This window comes from Lepus europaeus, chromosome 5, assembly GCF_033115175.1.
Source record: "Lepus europaeus isolate LE1 chromosome 5, mLepTim1.pri, whole genome shotgun sequence".
Classification (NCBI taxonomy): Eukaryota; Metazoa; Chordata; class Mammalia; order Lagomorpha; family Leporidae; genus Lepus; species Lepus europaeus.
In genome coordinates this window covers 115441387-115461489 of record NC_084831.1, presented here as the reverse complement: position 1 = coordinate 115461489, position 20103 = coordinate 115441387, and the positions used below count along the sequence as shown (strand labels likewise).

Sequence of the window (20103 nt, the reverse complement as noted above, 5' to 3'; positions counted from 1 at the left end):
AAAGCACCTTCAGTTAAGTTGGGGAAAGGTCCATGAAGACAGCCTAGCTCATAACTGGAACTTCTCCAGGATCTGGGGAAGCTGCTGGGTCTCGTGTCTCAGGTTTTGTCCAGCAAAGTCATCTGCCAGAGGGGCAGGAGGCCAGACAGGGTCGAGTCCAAGAAGGCTGCGCTTTCCCACACCTTGTCTTTGAGGGAGCACAACAGATCCCAAGTGGCCACGGCGACCTTTGTCCTCCTTTTGCAGTTGCACATGCAGGGCGGTGGAAGTGAGGATGTGGCCACAGCCCTCCTGTGCTGTCTCTCAGCCAGAACTTTTGTTCTCAGTCTTTTAAGTTCCCAGAGTGGAATTAAATGGGATTTAGTGGGTGGCTCTGCCCAAACACAGACCAAGGTCCAGCTGACCAGGTTAGGACTAGTGTGTGTATGTAAAAAGAAAGGCAAAAGTTAAATTGTCAGAGTCTTTGACTAAAGTGTTTTGTCGGTCTCTCCCTAACTACAACCACAGGCTGAAATATAATTATGGGAAACCCCACTTCAGTCCGCTGGCCCCTCCCAACCTCCACTCACACAATACCTTAGAGAGCCAGAAAAGGAAACACGTCAATCATCACAAATTGCTCAATAACTCTGGAATGTTCTGTTTCTATTCTTGTTTCCTTCTCTGCTTTCTTGGCTACTTCTATCCTAGCACCTACCAACACATCCAAATTGGGCTTTTAACGTGCTTTCTGTCCGTGGAGCCTCAGCCTCTCTTCATTGTCTGCAATGGGGACAGAAATACCTCGTTCTAGATCGTCAGTCTCTATCCTTTGACGCTGTAGGGATTCAGTCAGGCCGTCTAAGGCACTTGGGGAATTTCTCGAAGGTTCTCCTGCATTCTGACTTGCAAATGCTCAGAGTCACTATGATAGCATCCCAGATATCTGTGCATGTCTCCTGATTCAGTTCCTATTCTGGACACGCAGCTCGCCCGTGACTGCGGCATGGCAAGTGCCTGCAACCAATCAGCTCACCTAGGGCTTCCTCGGAAGCCAATCAGAGCCTAGGGAAGTGACCTCACCCAAGGGAAACTGTGTGGGTGCAGCTCTATGAGTGTCCCTAAGTCACTCTCCTCCTCCCCACCCATCTTACTTCCTGTAAAGCAACACCGCCTACTCCCCTCCCCCCAGAAGGGAGTGAGAAAGGCTAACTAAATTCCACACAGGGAAGAAGCAAAAGAGAAACTGCACACACCAGCTTCTGCAGGTGCAGAGTAGGACATGGGGGCCCCCCTCTGCACAGACGTGCCTTCCCAAGTGGGGCCTCCAGGCTGGCAGGAGTCAGCGCCTCTCCCCTCCTCCCTCCCTGCACCTGGCTTTCTTGATTCTCTCCATAAAAATAGCTGGAACCACTCTTTGTAAATAAGGACAAGGTGAAGGTCAGGTGTGGGAAAGAGAGGGCCTGTGACCTTGTGAACAGGTGTGAACAGAGGCGATCCCAGCCCCGCAGCCTGGGAAGCGGAGGCTCGGCAGCTGGCAGGGGTGCCGGCGGCAGGGCTGTTTTTCTCGGCAGCTCGCTCTGCAGAGCCCTGCAGATGAGTTTCCTGGTAGCCCAGATTGCATGTATCCTGTCATGGCCGTGATGAGGAAGGGACAAGGACAGCAAGGCCGTGATCCTATATTCACATGAGACTCAGATCAGCATCCCCGTCATTCCCCTAGCCTCTCCCACCAGGCCTCATCCAGGACAGGGAAACAGATAAAAGGCTTTTATTTAAAAATATAAAACCGGCTCCCACCCCAGTGACCTCTGTCAAGAGTAGTAAAATGGGCTGGGGGCGTGTGTGTTGCTGTCTCAGCTCCAAAAAGCTGGGTTCCTCTGTCTATTCTCCTTACTGGTTTCACACAGTGAGGACGTGGGTCTTCTTCCCTCTCCCCAAGAGAGGAGGTAACACAAAAGCAGGAGGAAGGGAAGGAGAGACTGCTGTCTGGCACCGCTGTCCACTTGTGGCTCCGAGGACAAACACAGGTGATCTGGACACTGACCAAATGAGTTCTCATGCAAACCAAACAGGGACAGCTACTGCCTGCATCCCACATGAAGAAAGATGTGAGTCCAGGCCCTTCTTCAGTATATAGCCTCATCCATATTGTCATCACTGTCACCCCCAAAATCCTCTCCATTGTCAAAATATGACATGATGTAATCAGTTTCCTGAAATGAAAGAAAAAAGTACAATCCGGCATCATCTTGGCATTCTTGATGCCTGGGTCCCAAGCCCCTTCCCTCCAAACTCCCACCACTCCAAGCCTGCACAGCCCTTCCACCTGCAGCTGGTCTGAGAAGGGCCTGGGGGCACAGGAAGAGGAGGGAAGCCTCTACTCGGGAGACAGTTAAGTGTCTCTCAGAACACCTTGGCATAAAGAGCTGAGATCCCAGAGCAGGAGGAGAGGAGGGGGTCCTCTTCACCTCCTCATGTTCTTCTTCATCATACTCCTCCTCCTCTTCCTCTTCCTTCTCTTCTTCTTCTTTATCCTCCTCTTCCTCCGAGGTCACTTCTTCTTCCTTCTTTTCCAGGGTCTCGCGTGAAGATGAACAGGAAGAGAGACTCAGATTCAGCTCTCAGAACGGATAACTGAGGCACACACAGGCCAAGGGAGAGGGACTGGGTGAGGGTCCCAGGAGATCTCTTGGTGCACTTCCGCCTCACCTCTAGTTTCTGTATTGTTTCCTCCTTATCTTCTGCGGTCTTAGGCGGCCTCTTAGGGAGTAGAATGGGGGCCCCTGGTGGAGGGATCAAAAAGTGAACCATCAGACAGCAATTTTCCTGGCCGGCTGCCTAACCTACCCTCCTGCAGGGAACATGGCACTCTGCTGCCCTCAAGTGGCTACCATGGCACCTGCCAACAGCGCTTGATCGGGTGGGAATCGGGGAGGCAGGGGAAAGGCCTCCTTGGGCTGGCGGAGGAAACTTCTCCCCGCTCTGTCCGGATACACTCACGCTCTTTCTGTAGCTTCCGCACTCGTATCTTCAGCTCCCGGGGTAGACGTCGCCAGTCTGGGAACAGCAGGCATGCACACGTTAACGGGTCCCTGCCTAGGGTCGCTGGTGAACGGTGACTGACTTTAAAGGACAGGATGGAAAGGGTTGGGTCCAAGTTGTTCAGAACAGAACTGGTTGGGACGCCTCCCCGAGGAGTGGGCGTTATTAATGGGTTTCCCGGGTAGACCCTGAGGGTGTTTTGCAGCACAGCCAAGGCTCTGGTTTACAATTCTGGATGGCTAGAGGGAGGAGGGTGGCTTGAGATATTACAAGTGTTTGAAAGAAGGGCAGTGGATGAAAGGCCCAGCACCTACCGGGGTTCCAATCAATGGCATTGTCAATCGGCCCCGACATCTGATATTTGTCCGAGTAACGTTCCACATCTGAGGGGTCAAGGGTCAAAGTTGTATTCCTTCAGAGCCCCTAGAACGGGGCTGTTCCTGAGGGCCCAGCCCTCTCAATACTCAGGAATCAGCAGTCCCCTCAGCCCAAACCCAGAGCTCAGGGTGTCAGCCCAAGTGAGGACCGCATCACTCTTCCAATCTGCAACTTCACCACCCCAGATGATGACTATGTGTTTTCTCCCTTAGCTCAATGCCATGGTTATATTGAGAAGTGTGCTGCAGTGGAGCGGACACTAGGGGACAAGAACCAGCGTTGTTGTCTGTTCTTTACCCTTTAATAATAGGGTTAACTTAAGGCCTTTCATCCAGGAAAGCACCAGTTGTCAATACACTGAAGTACTCTATGTCCACCCCAGCTGATAAATATCCACCGTCCCAGGTCTCACAATGGCACTCACTGGGCTCCCTGGCCTCACTTTAACCCACTAGGCAAGGGTGAGTGCTTCACTCCGAGACCCAGCACCAGCCTCCTTCTGACTGATCGGTGTCTCTAATAACCTGATTGTTAAATTTCTTAATGCGTCTCTCCTTTGTATGTGTGAAATGGGATCTTAATACTTAATTTCCCCCTGTCCCAAGGCTTTTGTGAGACCCCAAAACAAACCACAAATACTGTAAAGATGCAGAAGGAATTATAGTCTCCTTGGTTAGTGTATTTCTTGTGCGTCTCCAGCCCCCATGGAGCTGAGCAGGGGACACCACTGCTCGGTAGGCACCCCAAACGTGATGCTGGCATTGCAACTGACCTCTCTTGGGGACAGCTGGCCGGATGAAGTAGGGGAGCTGCCTCATGGCCCCTCGTAGCTCCTGTTTCAGTGCCAGGACATATTCCCCTTCCTCTCCTGAGGGCAGAGGCACTGGACGGAACTCCAAGGGCTAAGGAGGCAGGGGCAGCGGTCAGCTGAGGGAGAAAGCGGTGCAGTACAAACCTAGGAAGGCCTCTGCCCCTGTTTTAATCCAAAGCCCCTGCTACACAGAGGGCCAGAAGAGGATGGGGGAGTGACACAGCACTGTGAAATCTGGTGATCTAGGGGTGTGAGAAGTAAGGGTAGATACCTCTTTGTCTGGAAAACATCACTGGGGGACTGACAGTATAGGGTAAGGGAGGGGCAAGAGGAGGATGGTGTTTTGAAAGGCAGGGATCCAGGAATCCAGGGTCATATAGGGTCAGCCTGGGGCATGTGGAAATCTTTGGGAGGGAGGGGAGACACTCACCGGGAAGAGCGGAGAAGGCTGCAAGGTAGGTGGGGGCAAAGCATCCCCCTTCCCAATGCCCACGGCCTCCATGTTGAAGGTCAACTGACCCCGGCCACGACCCCGGCCCCCACCCCGGCTGGCCATGGCAGAGGGGGCCTGGATATTCCGAGATCTCGTGAGAAAAACCTGTTAAAGACAAAAACAAAGAGAAAAAAAAAAAGTACAGGAGAATGGACAGAGGGCCAAGGAGGTAGAAGACACTCAAACTTTTCTCCCTTGGACTTGAAAATCAACATCATTCAACACATTATGAGGGAGAAGACATTGTGCCAGGCCAGGTATTTATGAAAACATCAACATGGATAAGACACGGTCCCAACTGGCCAGATAATTACAATGTGGTGTCATTATAGTAATAGTGAAGTGGGCGATTAGACCCTTGGACAAAATTTTTCGACATTACTAAGAAAATTTGAGGTTTATTATTATCTGCATTTTTACATATAAGCTTTGAATTCTTCTTCTCCCTGCCTTTCCAACCCAACCAAAGTCCCAACTCAATCCAATGTAATGAACTTCAGCAAAACATTTACAAAACAAGACAGCATGCAAGCACTGGGTGGAGGCACAGGGAGGGGTCACCAACCTCACTGTCAACCAGGAGAAAAGAAACACTACTCCTTTTGAGCACCACTTAGAAGCATAAACTCTTAAAACTGGAAGCATCCTTGGAGGTCTGCTTGTCCGAACCCTTCGCAGGGTAAGACTACTCTAATTGTTCGTTATGCCACTTCTGGGGGCATTTTCCCATGGTCAAGGTGTCCATTCTCTCCCAAGGCACTCCACTCTACTGTGGTCAACTCTGATGAACCCTAAGTTCCTTCTTCTGCTGAACTGAACTCTGTCTCTCGTTGTCGGTGCTGAGGAGCCAGGCAGAGACAGCTAGGATGGGTGATAAAATCCCCAAATGAAAATGAAACCTGAAAGAAGCGACATCCCAGCAGCAAACAGTACCCAGGACTTTGTTTCTAATACCATTTTTCCTAGGAAAAGAACCAGGGCTCTTTGGAAAAGAGCTGATTCCAGGACTGGGCAGAAAATACACAAGAAGAGTCTGGAGCATTTTAAGGTGCCAAAATTAAGGATTCACTCAAGACCACAACAGGGGGCCAGCGCCGTGGTGCAGTGGGTAAAACCTAAATGAACGTTGGTTCAAGTCCCAGCTGCTCCACTACTTATCTAGCTCCTGCTGTGGCCTGGGAAAGCAGTAGAAGATGGCTCAAGTCCTGTGGTAAGACCCAGAGGAAGCTCCTGGTGCCTGGCTTCAGATCGGTGCAGCTTTGGCCATTGTGGCCAAATGGGGAGTGAACTAGCCGATGGAAGACCTCTCTCTCTCTGCCTCTCCTTCTCTCTCTGTGTAACTCTGACTTGCAAATAAATAAATCTTACACACACACACACACAGCAGCCATATGGGGCTATGTCAAAAGGCCTCAAGGGCCAGAACTGAAACAGTTCCTAATGGCCAAATAATGATGTAGATACTCCACCCTAAAACAGCGAGAGCATAACCTTCTACTCCTTACATATGGACTGTGTATGAGAAATTTCATCTGACACAGTTTTGGAAAGCTGGGGGGCAGGCTGCAGAACGGCTTTGTAGTAGAAAGACCAGACAAACAGTACTTCAGCCAGGTGACCAAGATCAACATCAATAGCCATGAGCTATATTGATAGTGTATGCCCTTAATATGATATGTGGCTCAGCACGTGGCCTCGCTCATCATCCTCCCCCAGACCCAGAACCCCTGTCTAGTCATGAGAAAAGTATCAGAGAGACTCCAGTGGAAGGGCAGTGCTCATTGTATCTGACTACTACTCCCTACCTACCTATCACAGCCAAGAGCAGCTTAAATATCTTGTGGTATCCTGGATGGAATCCTGGTACAAAAAAAAAAAAAGAGCATTAGTTTAAAAAACAAATAAGTCTGAGTCCAGCATGGATTTGTTACTAATAATGTAACAATTTGGTTCTTGATTTGTAACAAAGGTACTATAGGAATATATGATGGTTTTTTTTTTTTTTCTTTTCTTTTTGACAGGCAGAGTAGATAGTGAGAGAGAGAGACAGAGAGAAAGGTCTTCCTTTTTGCCGTTGGTTTACCCTCCAATGGCCGCTGCGGCCGGCGCATCTCGCTGATCCGAAGCCAGGAGCCAGGCGCTTCTCCTGGTCTCCCATGCGGGTGCAGGGCCCAAGGACTTGGGCCATCCTCCACTGCACTCCCGGGCCATAGCAGAGAGCTGGCCTGGAAGAGGGGCAACCGGGACAGAATCCGGCGTCCTGACCAGGACTAAAACCCGGTGTGCCGGCGCCGCAAGGCGGAGGATTAGCCTATTGAGCCGCGGTGCCAGCCGTGTGAGGTGATTTTTAAAAATTTGTATTTTGGGGGCCAGCGCTGTGGTGTAGTGGGTAAAGCCATCGCCTGCAGTGCCAGCATCCCATATGGGTACTGGTTTGAGTCTCAGCTGCTCCACTTCTGATTCCGCTCTCTGCTATGGCCAGGGAAAGCAGTGGAAGATGGCCCAAATCCTTGGGCCCCTGCACCTGTGTGAGACCTGGAAGAAGCTTGCGGCTCCTGGCTTTGAATCAGCACCACTCTGGCCCATTGCAGCCATCTGGGGAGTGAACCAGCAGATGGAAGACCTCTCTCTCTCTCTCTCTCTCTTTCTGCCTCTGTGACTCTGCCTTTCAAATAAATAAATAAATCTTTTTAAAAAAAATTTATATTTAAACTTTTTTCTGGATTGATATAGGTAGTTTTTAAAATTTTTATTTTATTATAAAAGATTTATTTATTTGAAAGGCAGAGTGATAGCAGGAGAAACAGAGACAAAAAGATCTTCCTTCCACTGATTTGCTCCTCAAATGGCCACGACAGCCGGGGTTGGACAAGGCTGAACCCAGGAGCCCAGAACTCCATCCAGGTCTCTCATGTGAGTGGCAGGGGCCCAGGCACTTGAGCCATACCAGGTGCATTAGCAGGGAGCTGGATCAGAAACAGAGCAGGTAAGACTCAAACTAACGCTCTGATAGGGGATGCTGGTGTCACAAGCAGTGGCTTAACCTGCTACTCCACAACACCAGCCCAGATACTGCTTTTTTTTTTTTTAATAAGAGCAAAATACAAACTTAATTTTTAAAAATATAGTAACAAGATAGTAACAAGATAGTATATGAGGATCAATAATTATAACAGGAAGGAGAAGATAGAAAAATGTGTGTCTGAGGGATCCAGAAAGTGTCAAGCCCAACTGGCATGAAAAATGGGAGGAGAAAAATGGTTGTTGATTGAGATTAAATTATGATCTGTGTGAAAAGAATGTTGGTCAGGCACAAGGCATAGTGATTAAAGTACTCATATCCCATATGAGAGTACCCGGGTTTGATTTCTGATCTAATTCCTACTTCTGATTCTAGCTTCCTGCTAATGCAATCCTTAGGAGGTAGCATGTAATGGCTTGAGTAACTGGGTTCCTACCACCCATGTGGGAGACCTGGATTGAGTTCCACATGCCTGACTTCATCCCCTCAGGGTCATCATGGGCATTTGGGAAGTGAACCAGTGGATAGGAGCTCCTTCTCTGTCTCTCTGCCTTGCAAATAAATAATAAAACAACAATAACAGGGGCTGGAGCTGTGGCACAGTAGATTAATCCTCTGCCTGCAGTGCCGCCATTCCATATGGGCACCGGTTCTAGTCCTGGCTGCTTCTCTTCCAATCCAGCTGCTAGTGGCCTGGGAAAGCAGTAGAAGATGGCCCAAGTGCTTGGACTCCCACACCCATGAAGGAGACACACAAGAAGCTCCTGGCTGCTGGCTAGCAGTTAAGATGCCATTTGGGGGCTCACACTGAAGTGTAGTGGGTAGGGCCGCTGCCTGCTATGCCTGCATCCCATACGAGCGCCAGTTCGTTTGAGTCCTGGTTGCTCCACTTTCTGCTGTGGCCTGGGAAAGCAGCGGAAGATGACCCAAGTCCTTGGGCCCCTGCACCCATGTGGGAGACCAGGAAGAAGCTCCTGGCTCCTGGCTTCAGTTTGGCACAGCTCCAGCCTTTGCGGCCATCTGGGGAGTGAACCAGTGGATGGAAGACCTCTTTCCATGTCTCTGCCCCTCTCTGTAACTCTGTCTTTCAAATAAATAAAATAAATCTAAAAAAAAAAAAAAAGCAGTATCAACCACATAAGGGTGGACATCATGGCATAGCAAGTTAAATTGCCACTTGGGACAGCTGTATCCCATATCTGAATGCAAGGTCGAGTCATGGCTCCTCAACTTCCAATCCAGCTTCCTACTAAGGCACCTGGGAAGTCAGTGGATAGTAGTCCAAGTACTTGAGTCCCTGCCACCCACATGGATAGCAGCACGGAAGATCTGTCTCTCTGTCACTCTGCCTTTATACAAAATATATACATAATAAAATATACATAATATAGAGAGATTTATGTACAAATTTATATATGCACAGGGCCGGAACTGTGGCGCAGCGGGTTAACGCCCTGACCTGAAGCGCCGGCATCCCATATGGGCACTGGTTCTAGCTCCTCTTCCAATCCAGCTCCCTGCTATGGCCTGGGAAAGCAGTAGAAGTTGGCCCAAGTCCTTGGGCCCCTGCACCCATGTGGGAGACCTGGAAGAAGCTCCTGGCTCCTGGCTCCTGGCTTCAGATTGGCGCAGCTCCAGTCATTGTGGCCATCTGGGGAGTGAACCCAAATGGAAGACCGATCTCTCTCTCTCTCTCTCTCTCTCTCTGCCTCTCCTCTCTCTGTGTAACTCTGACTTTCAAATAAATAAATTTTTTAAAAATTATATATGCATATATTACATCATGTATATGCATATATGCATATTTAATATATACATGTATGTGTGTATACATATACATAAATGTATGTGTAATCTATCTATCTATCTATCTATCTATATAACATCTCACACATTAAGAGACAGAGGGTGTCTCCTGGAGACTGGAGAATTTGTCATCACCTCTTCAGCCCCTTTCAAGGGAAAGAACACTCTAGCCAGTTGGTTTAGATATCTTTGCACTTGAAAGATACAGTTCTTTTTTTTTGTTAAGATTTATTTTATTTATTTGAAAGACAGAGATACAGAGAGAGGTAGAGACAGAGAGAGAGGTCTTCCATTTGCTGGCTCACTCCCCAGATGGCTGCAATGGCCGAAGCTGTGTGGATCTGAAGCCAGGAGCTTCTTCCGGGTCTCCCATGTGGGTGCAGGGACCCAAGGACTTGGGCCATCTTCTACTGCTATCCCAGGCCATAGCAGAGAGCTGGATTGGAAGAGGAGCAGCCGGGACTAGAACCAGCACCCGTATGGGATGCCAGCACTTCAGGCGTTAACCTGCTGTGCCACAGCGCCAGCCCCAACAGATACAGTTCTAATAGCAGAGATGGGAGCTGTTTTGATTCCAAAAAGTGATGAGTCAAAAAAAGGCCACGAGCTTTGAGGTTAAACAAATCTAATTCCATTTCTACATATTAAACAAATGACCCAAGGATGCAGAGAAAAAGAAGACAACATTTTATGTAATCCAGGCAATAAACTAAACTGGTTGTTGGGAAACTGTAAACAATCCATTTACCCCACTTAGCTCAGGAATTTACAACAACCTTCCCTAGTGTCCACTCTACACTCTGCTTCCACCAAACAACAGCAACGCTCATACACTATACCCATTCCCAATCATGCATGCCTGTGTATTGTGCAAGAAGTTACCAAGAGGCAAGTCTCAACAGATCAGACAGAAAACACTAGCAATTACTAACTTTAAAGAAAACAGTACTTGTAGCGGTTAAGAACATAGATTTCAGTACCAGCTCCAACATTTCCTATCTCCATTGACTTTGGCAGTTTATTTCTCTCATCCTGTTTACTCATCCTTAAAGTGAGATTAATAATAGTAATAATAATATTATTATTACCTTAAGTCAAACAAATATTTACTGAATATTTATTGTTTGCCAAACTGTTTTAGGTGCTAGTAATATAGCAGGAAGCAAAAAGAACAAAAACTGTGGCACAGGGGTAAAACCGCTGCCTGTGGTGCTAGCATCCCATATGGGTTCTGGCTTGAGACCCACCTGCTCCACTTCCAATCCAGATCCCTGCTGATGTGCCTAGGAAAGCATCAGAACATGGTCCAAGTCCTTGGACCCCTGCGCCCATGTGAGAGACCTGGAAGAAGCTCCTGGCTCTTGACTTTGGATTGGCCCAGCTCTGGCCACTGCAGCCATTTGGGGAGTGAACCAGTGGGTAAAAGATACCTCTCTCTGTCTCTCCTTCTCTCTATAATCCTGCCTTTCAAATGAATAAATCTTTTTAAAAAATCACTCCTATAGAAAAATGGACCAGGGCCAGCACTGTGGTATAGTGGGTAAAGCCACTGCCTGCAGTGCTGGCATCCTATATGGGTGCCAGTTCAAGTCCCAGGCTGCTCCACTTCCAATCCAGCTCTCTGCTATGGCCTGGGAAAGCTGTAGAAGATGGTCCAAGTCTTTGGGCCCCTGCACCCATGTGGGAGACCTGGAAGAAGCTCGTGACTCCTGGCTTCAGATCAGCGCAGTTCTGGCCACTGTGGCCATCTGGGGAGTGAACCAGCAGATGGAATATCTCTCCCTCTCTCTCTCTCTGCTTCTGCTCTCTGTAACTCTGCCGTTTAAATAAATAAGTCTTAAAAAATAAAATGGGCAAAGGATATGAATAGGCAATTGATAAAAGGATAGCCAATAAAATCACACTTCATCTATCAAATTGACAAATATTTAAATAATAATCAGGTTATAATGAATGTTTTTCAGATGAATACTCTCATACCTCACACAAATACTACAAATACAACCTTTCAAGGGAGCAATTTGATCACTAGAATCAAGAACCATTTAAAGCTTATATAGTTAATCCAATAATCTGATTTTTTAAAAATCTACCCTAAAAGGCCGGCGCTGTGGCTTAACAGGCTAATCCTCCACCTTGTGGCACCGGCACACCGGGTTCTAGTCCCGGTTGGGGCGCTGGATTCTATCCCGGTTGCCCTTTTCCAGGCCAGCTCTGCTATGGCCCGGGAAAGCAGTGGAGGATGGCCCAAGTCCTTGGGCCCTGCACCCGCGTGGGAGACCAGGAGAAGCACCTGGCTCCTGGCTTTGGCTCAGCGAGATGCGCCGGCCGCAGCGGCCATTGGAGGGTGAACCAACGGCAAAAAGGAAGACCTTTCTCTCTGTCTGTCTCTCTCTCACTATCCACTCTGCCTGTTAAAAAAAAAAAAAATCTACCCTAAAGAAGCCATCAGATATGCAGTCAGAGATAGAAGTACAGTATGTTCATCAAAAAGTTATTTATGGTAACAAAAATTCTGTCCAAAAATAAATCAACAGTTAAAAAAAGCAAATATTTATTTAACCTATTTCATCTATTTAATATCTATGTACCACAAAATTATGACTTCAAATATTTAAAATTAGAAAAATGTTTATAATATAATATGGAGTGGGAGAAAACATAAAATTGCATTTATCATATGGCATTACTTATGTTTGACAAACACACACACGTATATACACAGAGGAAAATAAACTGAAAAGATACAAATAAAAAATTATTGAGTTATCACTACATCATAATCATGAAATTATAGGTATCAAAAATCAAACAGGATGGTTTGCTTTAAGATGCTACAACCAGGACAGATCTCCCTCTTTTATAATGAAGTGTGGAATGCATTTCACTGATTACATGTGCTTTATTTAGAATATTTGTTTGATAGTGCCTGAAGAACAACTATCCAAAAAGATACGCAAAGATGGATAAGGAGTTCTCTTACCAAAGATGTTCACACAGACGCTGGGTAACGATTTGCTAAATGGGATTTATTAGAGGTAGGGTGCAAGCTGGAGCACCTGATTCGCTGTAGTCCTCATTGTCTAGCATCGTGGCTCCCACATGCTAGGTGCTCAATAAATATTGAATGAATCAATGAACAAATCATGATTTCTACCGGCCTTTACAAACTGGAGACGTTGAGATTCACAAGGCCTCACCTGGTCACTCCGGTTCTCCTGGCTCTCTTCTCTGGACTATGAGAGCAATTATAAAACACCAATTTTATGAACCACTAATGTAACGGCCCTTAATTACATGCTGTATTGTCTTTTATTGATCCCTAATTACGTTAGGAGTTTAAATTCCACCTCCCCAACAAGAGTGCGGTTCCTGGAAATCAGTTACATTCAATTAAAGCTTAATTGGGCACTACATATTAAGTACTGGAACCGCCCTACAAAACCTTATATTTTAAGAAGAACAGAAATATAAAGTGAGCGTGTGCACTAAGTGCCCTCATCCAGGTGTGCATAAAATGTGACCATCAGGCTGGAAATAATTCATTCTGCAAGAAGGGCGGTCCGGGGACGCTACAGGTAGACGGTGCTATTTCGGCTGCGTTCTGGTGGACAACAGGAGTTTGCGAGGCTCTTAGTCGGTGGGATAATATTAATAGAAGAGGGCAGGTGATGCCATCGCAAAGGGTCAGAGGTACAAGAGCGAGTCCTTCACACTTTCTGTTTTAAGACGACTCTCTGTGCCGGATACGCAATAGAGAACTGGGTTCTCTGGTACACAATCAATACAGCAACGGGAGCCCGGGGCAGAGCGCGTAGGGAGCCCGGGGGGCGCTGAGCCAACAGGCTGCTGGAAAGCGCTGTCAGTCTCGCAGCCGGCCCGCACAACTCGTTGGGGAAGGGTGGGATCGAACCCGGTCGCAGCCACCGGGTCAGAGCCTTACCTGCTGCCCCTCCCCCAGGCGAAGCCCACGCCGCGGCCAACTTGAAATTTGCTGGTCTTCCTGAAGCTGGCGGCGTCCTAGGCCCGCCTCCCGCAGCTCCTCATTGGTTGGTTCTCGGGGCCAATCTAGGAGGCGGAGGAAGGAGGTCCGCCCACTTAAAGCCAAGGAGGAGAAGGAGCGAGCTTGGCGAGCCAGCTGGAGCCGGGGCTTGGGAGGCTGGGCGCGGGAGAGACGGGGTTGTAGAGTCACCACGGGGCAGTTCTTTGCGACTTCATCCCAGATGGAGGAGCCTCTGGCGAGCGAGGGTTCGCAGAGGGAAGCTGGCGTGGGAGCGCCCTGTTGAGGAAGTGCCCACGGAGAGGCCTAAAGAGGAGAGCCCCTGCAGAAAAATGAACGCTGCCCTTTAAGGGGACCACTCTTCTTGTGATATGGCCTCTCCCCCATCACTACAACCCTCCCTTCAGTCCTACACTGCCTCCCTCCGGCACCGCCAATGGATAATTCCTTTATAAAAATGTTTTTCTGTGGGCTGTTACCATGTCTGCCAGGAGGTGGGAAGTGGGTTTGGGGAAGCAAGAACTGGGGAATCGGAGAACCAGGGTTTTCTGCGTTCCCCCTGCCTTGTAGCCCCTCCAAGCCCTGTGGTAAAGAGGGGAGGGCAGGATGGAAGGGTGTTACTTTCCCAGAAAACAGAAACAGGGAAGGAATTGGGAGTGGAAATACAATCTAGAACGTAGGCAACAGGAACTTCCCAGATGTCAGAGAAAATGGCCTCTAGGCTGGGAGCAGTAGGTGTGGTGCTCAGTTGGGTTAGGACAAAAACATACCTGTGAAACTTTGGAGACCACGCTTAGCCTTCCTACATCTCAGTTTTTTCACAGGTAACAAGAAGACAGTCGTTTCTATCTTACAGAATTGCGAGGGTTGAACATAATGTATGTAAAGCACTTGGCACATACTTGGCATACACAAAACAGCAACTGGTTAACAATGGGTAGTTTCCCTGCAAATGTTGCTCTCTCTTCCTTGCCCAGGGACATTACTTTTTAAAAATAAAATTTGTAAGGGCCAGCACTGTGGCATAGCAGGTAAAGCCGCCGCCTGCAGTGCCAGCATCCCATATAGGTACCAGTTTGAGTCCCAGCTGCTCCACTTCTGATCCAGCTCTCTTCTGTCGCCTGGGAAAGCAGTAGTGGATGGCCCAAGTCCTTGAGCCCCTGCACCTGCATGGGAGACCCAGATGAAGCTCTTGGCTCCTGGCTTTGGATCGGCTCAGTTCTGGCTGTTACTGTTATCTGGGGAGTGAACCAGTGGATTGACGACCCCCCCCCCATGACTCTGCCTTTCAAATAAATAAATAAATCTTTTAAAATAAAGTAAATAAATTAAAGTGTTTAAAGATCTATTTATTTATTTGAGGGCCGTTGCTGTTGCATGGTGTGCTAAAACCCTAGCCTGAAGCGCCGGCATCCCATATGGGCAATGGTTCTAGTCCTGGCTGCTCCTCTTCTGATCCAGCTCTTTGCTATGGCCTGGGAAAGCAGTGGAAGATGGCCCAAGTGCCTGGGCCTGTGTACCTGCGTGGAAGACCTGGAAGAAGCTCCTGGCTTCAGATCTGCGCAGTTCTGGCTGTTGCGGCCAGTTGGGGAGTGAACCAGAGGATGGAAGACCTCTCTCTCTGTCTCTACCTCTCTCTGTAACTCTGTCTTTCAAATAAATAAAAATAAATCTTTTTTAAAAAATTTATTTGAAAGGCAGAGTTAGAGGAAATAAAAGATTTTCCATCCACTGATTCATTCCCCAGATGGCTACAACAGCCAGGGCTGAGCCAGACTGAAACCTGGAGTCAGGAACTCCATCCAGGTCTTTCACATGAGTCGCTTTCACTGCTTTTCCAGGCGCAATAGCAGGGAGTTGGATTGGAAATGGAGCCACCAGGATTTGAACCAGTACTTATACAGGATGCCTGGTAACAGGCCTTCCCTTATGTTGCTAGACCACTTCATGAGCCCCAGGGATGTTATTTTTAGACTCTTGTGTCTGGGGGCCTCCAGTCTAAATTATCTCAGGACCCTAGGTGAACTTTTCAGATCCTTAGCATTCTTTCCTCATTCCCCCATTTCCCTTGGTACCTTCCAGCTGGACAGAAATTCATTCCTAAAATATGCAGATGGAAGCTATGGTAACCATGGAGACAGGGCAGGTGGCAAGGAGAGGCAGACAGTGAGAGAGACAGATAGTGACAGATAGGAAGACAGAAAACACCAAGAGCAACCAGAACAGAGACCTTCAAGCAAGATGGAAAAATAAGGAATCTAAGCAAGACTGAGAGTAAGGAAATGCAATGAGAGAAGGTGTTACTTGGTTCCCTCCTTTCCCTGCCCCCTTTCTAGTAGGTCTCTCCTCCCAAGATTAGAAGGAGGCGGCACCTGGGAACGCCCCTTGCCCTATGTAAAAATGCCCCCAGACATCCACTTTCCTTCCTGCTCATCTAAGGGGTCTGCATAAAGGAGCTGAGGCTCTCTGTGCTGTGTGTCCCCTTTTGGTGGAGGTGGGGTAGTGATGTACCTCCCTGTCTGATTCGTACTGGACCGTGATCTACCAGAGATTTCAACTGCAAGAAGGCAGTCAGACCTCCCGTTTCTCTGCACACTACCGTGTGGATGCCGGCTTCGGATCCCAACTGCCTGGCTACACCCCTCTGCACAGTGTGTCATGTGCGGTGTGTGACAGGTTAAGTCTGGCGCACAAGCACACCAAATGCGGAGAATGGAGATCTGCTGAGGCTCCGCCGAGAAATCGGATGGTCGCTGTCGTGGTCTCGGAGTCGTCCCCTAAGGGACACTTTAGGTTTGTTGGGGCTTAGGGGAGGTGGGCTCAGATAAGGGAAGTCAAGATTGGAGCCTCCAGGTTTTTCAGGGTTTATGTGTGCATGAGGGGGGGAGCGGTTTGCTGCCGGACGCCCCCACCCGCAGAGACTGGGCTATAAATAGCATAGGAGAGCTCCGCCCCCTTACCCCCCCCCCCCCAGCTTCTCTCCTCCCGAGCCGGCGCTGTGCCCGGGGCGCACCGGGAGGAGGGACCAGGATCCGGTGCCGGGGCGCAGATTCTGACACCAAGGGAATCGGGTGCCCCCCCCACGCCATGTGGGCCCCTGGGAACCTGGCTCCGCCACCCCGGCTGTCCGGTGAACACGGCCTCAATCCTGGCCAGGCAGAGATTCTGCGGACATTCAGGTATCTATTTGGGTGCACAGCCTGGGAGGGGAAAGAGCAAGGAGTGATGGGGAATACAGCAGGAGCAAAAGAAACCCCCAATTCTCCCTCCACCCGTTTTAGGTCCCAAATGCAAGCTGCTTCCCTCCCCCTACTCAATTTTTGGGGCTGTGGCAACCTAAAAGAGGTTAGGAATGGGAATATGTGTTTGTACGGGAGCATGTGTGTGGGTGGGTGGCGTTCAGCATCCTAGAAAGGGGGATTCCAAGTGTGGGTAAGAAAAGGGGGATGCTGGAAAGGTCTGAGAAGCCGTGGGGGTGAGGGTGGGGGTACGGATGTCTCTGCGCGTGCACGTACGCAGCTGCACGCGCGCTCACCCTTCAGCGCGGGCGCACCCTTCCCACCTCCTCAGGCATGCGCTGGGGGGAAGGGGAGGCTCCAAGGCATGAGTTAGAAGCAGGACTGTGTGTCGCCTCACACCGGGCGCCTCCAGCGGTGCCTCAGTTTCCTTGCTGAATCCGCCAATAAGATCCATCTCTTTCTTGTAGGGTTCAGCTTCATCACTGAGACCCCAGGCCTCTGTCAAGCACCACCCCCAGACCCCTAGCCATCTGCGGCAGGTCCCAGACCCGGCTCCATCAGTGCCCTCGCTCCAGCCGCAGCTATGCTGCACACCGAGGGTCACGCTCTGCTTCGGGCTGTGGGTCAGGGTAAGCTACGTTTGGCCCGTTTGCTTCTGGAGGGGGGCGCCTACGTGAATGAGGGCGATGCCCAGGGGGAGACTGCGCTAATGGCGGCCTGTCGGGCCCGCTACGACGACCCCCAGAACAAGGCGCGCATGGTACGCTACCTCCTGGAGCAAGGCGCGGACCCCAACATCGCAGACCGCCTAGGGCGCACGGCTCTCATGCATGCTTGCGCCGGAGGTGGGGGCGCCGCGGTGGCTTCGCTGCTCCTGGAGCACGGCGCAGACCCCTCCGTCAGAGATCACGCGGGCGCCTCGGCGCTTGTCCACGCCCTGGACCGTGGGGATCGCGAGACCCTCGCCACACTGCTGGACGCCTGCAAGGCCAAGGGCACGGAGGTCATCATCATCACCACCGATACGTCGCCCTCGGGCACCAAGAAGACGCGGCAGTATCTCAATTCTCCACCGTCCCCGGGGGTGGAGGATCCTGCTCCCGCTCCACCTAGCCCGGGAGTCTGCACGTCGCCTTCAGAAATCCAGTTGCAGACTGCAGGAGGAGGAGGGCGTGGTTTGTTGTCCCCTCGCGCCCAGGAGGAGGAGGAGAAGCGGGACGTATTCGAATTCCCTCTTCCTAAACCCCTCGATGACCCTTCCCCTTCTGAGCCTCTCCCCAAACCGCCCCGCCACCCCCCGAAACCACTCAAAAGGCTCAACTCCGAGCCCTGGGGCCTGGTGGCCCCTCCACAGCCGGTTCCGCTCGCCGAAGGGAGGCCGGGGATCGAGCGCTTGACCGCCGACTTCAACGGGCTGACCCTGAGCGGCAGACCCCGTCTTTCCCGACGTCACAGCACCGAAGGCCCGGAGGACCCGCCCCCGTGGGCGGAGAAAGTGACGGGCGGGGGGCCTCTCTCGCGCCGGAACACAGCGCCCGAGGCTCAGGAGTCTGGCCCAGCTTCGGGGTTGAGGCAGAAGCTCAGCCGCATGGAGCCGGTGGAGCTCGACACCCCCGGACATCTTTGCCCGGACTCGCCCGAGTCCAGCCGCCTGTCCCTGGAGCGTCGCCGATACAGCGCCTCCCCGCTGACCCTCCCTCTAGCCGGCTCGGCTCCCTCCCCGCGCCAGTCCCAGGAGAGTCTGCCGGGGGCTGTATCGCCGCTGAGCGGACGGAGGCGGAGCCCCGGGCTGCTGGAGCGGAGGGGCTCCGGGACGTTGCTCCTGGACCACATCTCGCAAACGCGCCCAGGTTTCCTGCCTCCGCTCAACGTCAGCCCCCACCCTCCCATCCCCGACATTCGCCCCCAAGCCGGAGGTCGGGCGCCTTCGCTGCCTGCCCCTCCGCATGCGGGGGCGCCAGGCTCTCCCAGGACCAAGCGCAAGCTGGTGAGACGCCACTCCATGCAGACTGAGCAGCTACGCCTGCTAGGGGGCTTCCAGAGTCTAGGCGGGCCAGGGGAGCCAGGGCGTTGAAACGTCTGGGAGGAGCCGAGGAAGGTGGGGAGCAGGGTCTTGATGGGACAGGTGGGAGAATCAGCTCACACACACACACACACACACACCAGGGACCTAGGGGGTCTCTTGCATGTGCTCATGGGCACGGTGCACGCACACATGGGTCAACATGATGTGTCCACAAGCACAGTCGTCTTACTAGCGTGGAAAGGCAAATACTCTTATTTACTGAGTGTATAGACACGTGCATTCAGGCCTGGATGTTTCACGTGCATGTGGGATTGTTTGTGAACCCACAGGCTCCACACACCAATAAACACGCAGGACCACTTGTGCTAAGGTCCCACACTCACTTGCATTTCTTCAGAAACAGTAGGGAAGCCCTACTTATGGGGAGTCTCCTGTATTTTCGCCCTCCTGCTGAAGCAATCCCGTGCTTTCCATGTATGCCCTGCAACACAGCCTACCATGATTTTGCACACTCTACTCTGTTCATGAATATACCACTCAGGTCTTTAGGTCTTGCTTCTCTCTCCAGGCCTGGCTCCTTGTTCATGCCCTGCTTCCAGCCCCAGTCACGTTTCAGGATACCTTCTTTACTCTTCCTGGGGGGCTCCTGCAGCAGCCCCCAGCCTCAGTTCTGCTGCTACCCTTCCTGCTCTCAACTTCGCTTCTCAACGTCCTGCTTTTTATTCCCACCAGGTTCTGCCAGCCACTACTACAGGTTGACTCATTTTCCAAAGGGGCGGGTCATGGGCTCCAAGCTGCTCTTCTGTCTGTCTGAGCTTTTGAACACCCCCACAGATGGAAGTGGGGAGTAACCCTAACTCACTCCTCTCTCCACTGACATATCAAATAAATGTGTTCAGAAGTCTTTGTTTTGTCACTTCTGCCTAGAGGCATGGCGTGTGGGAAAGGAGAAGTGGGGAGGGAGGGTGACACTATTTATAGCTAAATAAACTAGAGGGGTACCTAGAGATCTCAGCTGTCTTCTCTCCAAGAGTCCAACTGACCAGCTGGGATTGTTGAAGAAAAGGCAAAAATGTTCTGTGTCCTAAAGGTTTTAAGGCACCTGATGGGCATTCATTTCCTCCAGCCTCTCCTATATCTATTCTTTATTTCTTATTTTTAATGATCTATTTATATTTTACTTGAGCTGGTTCACTCCCCAAATGGCTGCAACAGCCCATTAAGCCACAATGCCAGCCCCCATTCTTATTACGTGGGTACAGGGGCCATCCTCTGCTACTTTCCCAGGCACATTAGCAGGGAGC

General features: G+C 50.5%; 2 protein-coding genes across 4 annotated transcripts; one reads left to right on the top strand and one right to left on the bottom strand.

Annotated features, from left to right (window-relative positions):
* Positions 1-1734: 1734 nt before the first annotated feature.
* Positions 1735-17076, bottom strand: POLR3GL (RNA polymerase III subunit GL). Of its 3 annotated transcripts, XM_062192147.1 has the most exons (10): positions 16640-17076; positions 14607-14700; positions 13478-13813; positions 4644-4811; positions 4175-4304; positions 3339-3407; positions 2983-3039; positions 2692-2765; positions 2451-2561; positions 1735-2195 (listed from the first exon to the last, which is right to left on the bottom strand). In XM_062192147.1, the coding sequence occupies exons 1-10, from the start codon at positions 16912-16914 to the stop codon at positions 2109-2111; spliced, it is 1401 nt and encodes a 466-aa protein (XP_062048131.1). In that variant the 5' UTR covers positions 16915-17076; the 3' UTR covers positions 1735-2108. The 3 variants fall into 3 exon arrangements, with proteins under 3 accessions (XP_062048131.1, XP_062048133.1, XP_062048134.1); XM_062192149.1 differs by lacking the exons at positions 14607-14700; positions 16640-17076 and adding an exon at positions 6516-6566 and having other exon boundaries at positions 13478-13566; XM_062192150.1 differs by lacking the exons at positions 14607-14700; positions 16640-17076 and having other exon boundaries at positions 13478-13840.
* Positions 17077-17356: 280 nt separating this feature from the next.
* ANKRD34A (ankyrin repeat domain 34A) lies at positions 17357-18847 on the top strand. Its single transcript, XM_062192146.1, has one exon. The coding sequence runs from the start codon at positions 17357-17359 to the stop codon at positions 18845-18847; it is 1491 nt and encodes a 496-aa protein (XP_062048130.1).
* The last annotated feature ends 1256 nt before the right edge of the window (positions 18848-20103 follow it).